Here is a 7,841-nt window from a genome sequence, read left to right as displayed (position 1 = left end):
GCCTTCACCCAGGTAGACATCCTGAAAAAGTCCAGGTCGCTTTACTCCTGTTCTGTTTCCCATCCACCAAGCCTCCAAGGCAGCGGCTGAGAAAGAACAGCTCTCTTCCTTGTAAGCATGGCTGTGTGGGTTGCCTGCTGAGGACAGCAGTCAGAATGCTGTACTTGCACCTCACATCACTGCTAGGCCCAAGCATGGGCATAACCAGGATTTAAGGGGAGGGGGCAGAACCAAGTTAACAAACTGACCAATTATGTCACAGGTATTTTTACCTGTGCCCCCTGCCTTGCTATACCCATGGGCCCAGGCTAACCATACCATTTCGAAAGGTTTGCAAAGTTGAACTTTTGACTCTTCCTTTACCCTTTCCTCCAGTTTTACAGGCTTAGGACCCTTGGGCATTCAAGCAAATGTATCCCACAGAACATAAGCTTCCCAAAGAAATGCTTGTGTGTTTGGGAGTAGATGCCTTCAAATGCAAACTAGTCTTTCAAACCTGAGCTTTTCTGCCAACCAAATTATGTGTCCTGATGCTTTTATCATAATACTGGGGTTGTTGTTGTATACCACCTTGTTATTTTCTGTATGAAACTGTGATTTATAAATGTATCCCACTGTAAATGGTTTGCTTTGAGAGCCACTGTTACCGGCCATTGTTGCTGTCATGTTATCGTGGAGGAGCCAAAGGATGTTCACAAATGTATCTGGGCAGCCAATTCTTAGAAGTACCGTCCACAGGGCATTACGTACGATTTACAGTGTTGAAGGCCTTAGTCAGGTCAATAAACACCATATACAGGGGTTGATTTTGGTCTCTGCATTTTTATTGAAGCTGTCAAGCAGTGAAAATCATGTCCACTGTCCCACTAGAAGGTCAAAAACCATTTTGGGTTTCAGGATTGAATCTGGGCCCTTCTGCTTACAATGCAGTTGCTCTACAACAGAGCTATGGCACTTTGCGCACCTATGCACACTTCTAGGAGAGTAAACCCCACTGAGCAGAGTGGAACTTCTTTGCAAGTAAAGATGGATAGGATTGTGCTGTGTTGTTATTAACAGCTCCATCGAAGCTGAAGGTAGACTCTGTTTCAGAAATGGGCACTAGCTGCAGATCCTGATTAGTAGGATCTCTTCCAAGCTAACATGAAAACATTTTCATTTCTCATGGTTGCAGAGAAGTTTCTTACCAATAATGTGCCACGTAAGCTTTCTAAAACATCAGCTATGAAATAAAGAAGCCTCAGGAATCCAAATCCTATGCACCTTTGCCTAAAAGTTCCTTTGATGCTGATGTAGCTTATGCATAAATTACGCTTCTGTTGGACTGTGAGTACAATCCTATGAACATTTCCTCTGAAGTAAGTGTCACTGCCTTTATTAATATTGTTCAAATGCCACCCAACAACAGTGTTCTGTGGGTTGTTCATAAATCAAACACTAAAGTACAACAAGAAATTACAGCACTACACAATAAAACCAATAAACAAACCCCAGCATTAAAAATTCTGCATTTGAGTCAAACCCCACAGAGAAATAATCAGAGCCAATTAACCTATAAAAGCAATCTAAAGTTCATCGGAGTCAAAAATTCACGATTTAAAAGCAGGGAAATGGGGAAAGCTATTCCGCAGGGAAATGGGGAAAGCTATTCCACCCAAGTAAGTGTGTCTGCAGTTGCCTCTGGAGCTTATTGTGGGTTTTGCTTTTGCTTTGTTAACATCCCCGTCATTCTTCGTCTGCTTGCAGAGTATTCTGAGATTTAAGGCAGCTTCTGACCCTGGGATAGAAAGGGTTAAGCTATGTGGCTCAGTAGCCAAAACTGGCCAGGTGAAGTCACCTTTCAACCCGTCACGACTGGGTTGAAGCCGACGCTTCTCTTCCCGCTGTCCCCAGCATTTGAAACTAAGCACACCGATCTGAACCAAAGAGGGAGAAAAATAAAGGAGTGAAGGAAAAACTAGCAGGGATCGCGCAGACAAAGTGTTAACAAGTTCTTGGCGGGAGCTGGCCAAAACATGACGATTTTTGAACGTAAAGGGAGCGGGGCGGAATTGCAAACAAGCCGGAGATTTTTAAGATCTCTCGGAAAGGTCTATCGCACCAGTGGGCTCCGAAGGAAGCCTTTTCGGCTGCACGCGAGTTTTCCTTTTAAAAAATAATGTCACTGATTCAAAAACAAGCACACACACCGGACCGCCTCCCCACCTCGAAGGAGACCATCGCGCTCCAAGAGGATCGTAAAGCGGAAAAGTAGACGGCCCGGCTCTGTCCAAAGTGCCCACACCCCATCCCGGGAAGTTTGCTAAAGAGAGAGATCCTTCGGGGCAGCGGCGGCAGGTGTGTTAAAGAAGCGAGGTTTTGAGCCCCCTGACCCCGATCTCCTCCAGCCTCATGTGCGGGCTCAGAAGCAAGAGACAGCGAGTTCCACGGGACTGCCCCTCTCTCCAGCCGGTGAGCGCAGGACATCCCGATCCCGGCGCAAGCTTCCTCGGAAGGAAGCCGGTGCCAGCGGGATGCACTTCCAAATAAGTAGGCAGCCTCTCTCTTTCTCTCTCGCCCCCTCCCTCTTGTCCCCTGCCTGGAAGCTCTTAGGCTGCTGGGGAAGGACGCCGGAGGGGGGGGGGAGAGAGAGCCCGGCGAGGCGGAGGAAGGAAAATCACGTGAGAATCAGCCCATCGCACCTCCTCCCCCGGATCCATGTGCCGTGAAACAGCAGCAGCCCCGGAGTCCTCCTTAAAGAACGCGATTGCCGGGCATGGCAGAGGCGGGAGGGATTTCTCAGAAAGCTACTTAGGACAGGACTGAAATCCTATTCAGCCAAATCCACTGAAATCAGGTGGCATCAAGCCTGGGACAAACTGCCCCTATTTCCCACGGAAAGAGATAATCAATTAATAAATTAATTAATATTTTAAAAAATTGCACTCTGCGTAAAGTTACCCCTTTGGAATTCTGCGCTTGATGATGAAAACGATGGATTATTATTATTTCTACCCCATTACCTTTTGCCTAAAGTTGCCCTTTTCGAACTTTGCGCGTGTCGTCGTCCCCCCTTCTATTTCCCACTTGGTATCACCAGCGCCCCCTCCTCACATTTCCCACTTGGTATCTCCAGCCGCGCCCCGCGCGCGTATCTATCCCTGCCCGGTTCTTCCAACCCGGCCAGAGCTCTTAAGCGGGTAACCAGATATTCAAAAACAATACGTCAGCCCACAATGCCCTGCACCGGAGCCCAGGCATTACCTCATCCCACAATGCCCCGCGAACCAAAGAAGGAGAGAAAAAAAAAGAAAGAGGGCTGGGAAGCTTCTGAAGGGGGTGGGGTGGCCATGGAGATGGGCTGCTCTGCAACAGGCTGGGCCCGGCCGCCCTCCCTCCCCCTCCCCGCGTGAGAGGCGGCTGCAGCCAATGGGAAGGCCCCGGGGTGACATCATGGGCTATTTTTAGTGGGTTACTGCTCGCTGATAAGTGTTGGGCTCCACGCTGGGAAAGAGCTCAGAGTGGGGCTGAGTGCGCGGCAGAGGAGGAGGAGGAGGAGGTGGCGGCTTAAAGCGGCAGCGCGCCCAGCAAAGCAGCACCGGGAAAGACACCCGCGAAAGCGGCAGCGCCAGCAGAGACCGGGCCGGTTGGCGACGCGGAGCGCTCGAGAGACCCTCCCGTTGCTCCCCAAGGGAAGGGCGAGCGGACAGAGCCTCGCTTGGGCTGCGCGGCTGGGATCGCCTGGCTGGGATCTTGCCCGGACGTGTTTGATCGGCCGCCGCCGCCGCCAGCGGAGCGACAGGTTTCCGGAGCCTGGGTCCCCGGAGGAGAGCCGGTCGCGCGGAGTCCGGGGACGCAACTTCTCGCCGCAACTTGTGGATCGGAGCCCGAAGTGAGGAGCGACCGAAGTTGCAGCAACTTTCCCCCCCACTGAAAAAGAAAACTCTTCGTTCGGGGCGAGTCAGTGACTGAGAGCCACTCCGGTGTTGGTGGGGAAGAGAGACTGGAAAAGGAGGAAAAGCGGAGAGGACGCGAAACAAGTGTGTTTGAAAACTCGCGAACACTCCGGCGCAGCATAGGACCCTCCCACGAGGAGGAGGGAGCCATCGAGGAGTCGCGGGGGGGAAAGGAGGACTTTTCCAAAGTTGTGGGACTCGCGAACCTTATTCCCCCCCCCCGTCCAATTCGGAGCGATAAGAAGCCACGTTTTAACTCCTGGGATTCCTTGGCCGGGAGTGGGAATTCCGCACTTCGATAAAGAACTTTATTCCTCTCTTTTTGGGCGAGTTGTTTTTCTGGAGCTCCGCACTCTTGATGACTGCGCTGAACCTTGTTCTTAGCTGAGGAAGCCTCCGCTTGTCAAATCCAGACCTCCTTTTTGGAGTTTGGGGGCGGAAAACGGGGACAAGCGAGCCAATGACTTGTGGCAAAAAACCCAGACTTTAATTCATCACCTCTCTGGGTTCTTCTCCTCTCGGAAAAGCTGTTTGAAAAGTTTTTTTTAGAGGGGGGAACCCTGTGGCACAGCTTCCTCTCCTTGTTTGTTTGTTTGTTTGTTTGTCCTAAGTAGGACCAACTTGTGGACTGTATTCTATGACTGCAAAGATGGAACCTACATTCTACGATGATGCCATCAATACGACGTTTGTGCAGCCAGAGAGTGGTACTTATGGATATAATAACCCCAAGGTGCTGAAGCAGAACATGACTCTCAACCTGGCTGACCCTTCCAGTAACCTGAAGCCCCACCTGAGGAACAAGAATGCTGATATCCTGACTTCCCCAGATGTGGGCCTTCTCAAGCTGGCCTCTCCTGAACTGGAAAGGCTGATCATCCAGTCTGGCAACGGGCTGATCACCACCACGCCGACCCCAACCCAGTTCCTCTGCCCAAAAAATGTCACCGACGAGCAAGAAGGGTTTGCCGAAGGGTTTGTCAGGGCGCTGGCGGAGCTGCACAACCAGAACACCATGCCCCCCAGCGTCACCTCCGCTGCCCAGCCTTCAAACACCGGCATGACCCCCGTCTCTTCCATGGCTGGAAACAACAGCTTCAGTGCCAACTTGCACAGTGAGCCTCCGGTCTATGCCAACCTCAGCAACTTCAACCCCAACGCACTCAACACGGCGCCGAGCTACAATGCCAGCAGCTTGAGCTACCCTCCGCAACATCACCTGAACCCCCAGATGCCTGTGCAGCATCCTCGGCTTCAGGCTCTGAAAGAAGAGCCTCAGACTGTCCCAGAAATGCCCGGGGAGACTCCTCCCCTGTCGCCCATCGACATGGAATCCCAGGAGAGGATCAAGGCTGAGAGGAAGCGCATGAGAAACCGAATTGCGGCCTCCAAGTGCCGGAAAAGGAAGTTGGAGCGCATTGCCAGGTTGGAGGAAAAAGTCAAAACTTTGAAAGCCCAGAACTCGGAGCTGGCATCCACTGCCAATATGCTGCGAGAGCAGGTTGCACAGCTGAAGCAGAAGGTCATGAATCACGTCAACAGTGGGTGCCAGCTAATGCTCACACAGCAGTTGCAAACTTTTTGAAGAGACTGGAAAGTAACTTGTGTGATGGGGCAAAACTAAGCAAAAAAAGAAGGAAGTTGGGAGGTGGAAAGCTTCACTTGGGGGGCGGGCGGGAAGAAAAGGCTGAAAGGCATTGATTCCGGAGAGTGCCCCCCTCTTCCCCCAAAGCATGCGTGGAGAGAGACTGGTGTGCCTTTTGGTTTGAGGTGGTGGCAAACCAGTTGACAGTCCAGCTCCGCAAGAGGGCTGTTCTATTCAGACGAGGCATGAAGAAGCCTTGTGTTACCTTTTTCTTTTAACATTGACCAAGACCTGCATGGACCTAACATTCAACGATCATTCAGTATTAAAGGTTAAACTGCAGTAGACACTGTAGATTTGCTTTCTCTAGTACTCCTTAAATAAAAATAAAAATGGGGAGGGAGTTTGTGGGAGGCTAACAACAGAAGCTGAACTATACTGCCTGCCTTCAAGTCGAGTTGTTTATGTACATATATATTTTTTATTTTATGACAGCTGATTAATGTCAATAAAACTACTTCATGACTTTGTAAGTTATTTTTATGTTCATTTGGGTTCTGCCCAGTATTGTTTGTAAATAAGAGATTTTTTTTAGCAACCTTTGAGTTTTTCCCATTTGTAATAAAGTATATAATTTTTTAAATGTTTTTTTTGTTCTGAACAAGAAATGCATAAAGGGTTGGTATGTTTTCTTTAAAAAATAATAATAAGTCACCCACTTTCTTTGATTAGTACCATTAAGACAGGCATATACAGAATGAACTTGTGGTTAGATGTTAAACTATTGTTAACTAGTGCTGTAAAGGGGGGAGGGGGAAGCCCAACACTTCTGTAACAGTGCAAACCTGCCCATGCCTACTCAGAAGTAAGTCCCATTGAGTCCAGTGGGACTTGTTCTCAGAGCTATATCCATAACAGGATTGCAGCTTTAGCAACAACAAAAATGTCTTTTGGCATTCCTGATTTTAAGGTGCCATAAGACTGTTTCTTCTATCCTCTATTAACTGGAGGGCACATAAATGACCCCCTGTGTTGGAAAGAAACATAGATCCTGCCTGTATGATCAATTGAACTTGCAGTCTGTATGGTCTACAAGGAACTAGTGACATAGTTTTAAAAACTAACTGAAGTAAAATGGGATGGGCAAGAGTAGAGGTCTGTTGCTTCCACTGCTCTGCACCGTGAGTTATCAAATGTAACTGGTCATTCCCAATTTATGTGTCCAAGTTAAGCAAATATTCTTTGCCTGAAGACAAGGAAAAGTTTTCAAAAAGGGAACGTTCATCTGGCAATCTGTCACCTTCATGTTTTTGTTATCTAAAAGAGTCTCTGTTCATGAGTATTTATTGCTATGCCTGTTGTCCAATAAAGTCATTCTATTACTCTTTCAACAGATTTGAATTCCTTTTCCCGCTTATGACTTTGTTTCACCAGAAAGGGGGGGTGGGGATGCAACTTAAACTGGTTGGTGTGTTTTGAAACTTGAGCCATACAATGCACTTGCATTTTGGGCCGAAAGACATTAAGATTATTGCTCTTTTGTTTTTCAAAAGAAGATCTTCATATGCAGCAAAAAGAGGACTAATGTGATCTTCAGTCTGCTGAAATGAATGAGACTTACTTTTGAACATATATGCCTAAGAATGTATCTTAAGGTTGCTATTCTATGATCGAACTGCATTTTAACTTAGTGGGATTTACTTCTGAGTGAACACATTTAGGTCAGGCTGCACGTCCCAGTTGTTTCTCCGGGGAATACAAAGAACAGTGTCCTCTAGCTAGGTTTATTTGGAAGCAAGTCCCACCCAAGTTGCAGTCCTATGGAAACTTGCTAGAGAGCAAGGGGTTTCAAACTTGGAGCTTGTTTCTAAGTAAACATGTTTAGGTACATGAAGTCTGTTCAACAAGACACTTGAGTAATGCACAGGTTCAGTGTAATTCTAAAGACATTTATTTGGAAGGCAGTCCCATGTATTACAATGGGGCATCCTATGTAGTAAACATGGGATTGTAATCTTAAAATGCACCTTTATGCACAATTACTTAATAGTACCATTAAATGTGATAGTACTTCTCCCAAGTAACCATAAGATTGGGCTGTCAAAAATATTTAGCTGAGGCCAAGTGTTACTGCATTTTTTGGGACTTAGAAAACTCAAAAGGCAAAATGTTTTCTTAGGTTCTTCAGATTTGCAAGAGAACCTTTACCTCGGCTGAGGAGAACATCCCTTGCATGCAATAGGTCCTGTATTAAATCTCAGCATAAGCCTAGTGAACAAGATCTCTTGTCTGACAGGCAGTTTTCTATATTCTTAACTTTC

General features: G+C 47.7%; 1 protein-coding gene and 1 long non-coding RNA gene across 4 annotated transcripts in view; one reads left to right on the top strand and one right to left on the bottom strand.

Annotated features, from left to right (window-relative positions):
- Positions 1-409: 409 nt before the first annotated feature.
- Positions 410-7,841, bottom strand: part of LOC310846394 — a 47,851-nt gene continuing 40,419 nt past the window's right edge. For all 3 annotated transcript variants that reach the window (XR_014565269.1, XR_014565270.1, XR_014565271.1), the window contains one exon: positions 410-1,916. This is a non-coding gene — a long non-coding RNA (uncharacterized lncRNA). The remainder of the gene's footprint in view (positions 1,917-7,841) is intronic.
- Positions 3,319-6,911, top strand: JUN (Jun proto-oncogene, AP-1 transcription factor subunit). Its single transcript, XM_083742798.1, has one exon. The coding sequence runs from the start codon at positions 4,573-4,575 to the stop codon at positions 5,518-5,520; it is 948 nt and encodes a 315-aa protein (XP_083598924.1). The 5' UTR covers positions 3,319-4,572; the 3' UTR covers positions 5,521-6,911.

The sequence above is a fragment of the Podarcis gaigeae genome (assembly GCF_964106915.1).
Source record: "Podarcis gaigeae genome assembly, chromosome: 6".
Classification (NCBI taxonomy): Eukaryota; Metazoa; Chordata; class Lepidosauria; order Squamata; family Lacertidae; genus Podarcis; species Podarcis gaigeae.
Note: the sequence above shows the minus strand (reverse complement) of the source record. Positions and strands in the feature narration are given on the sequence as shown.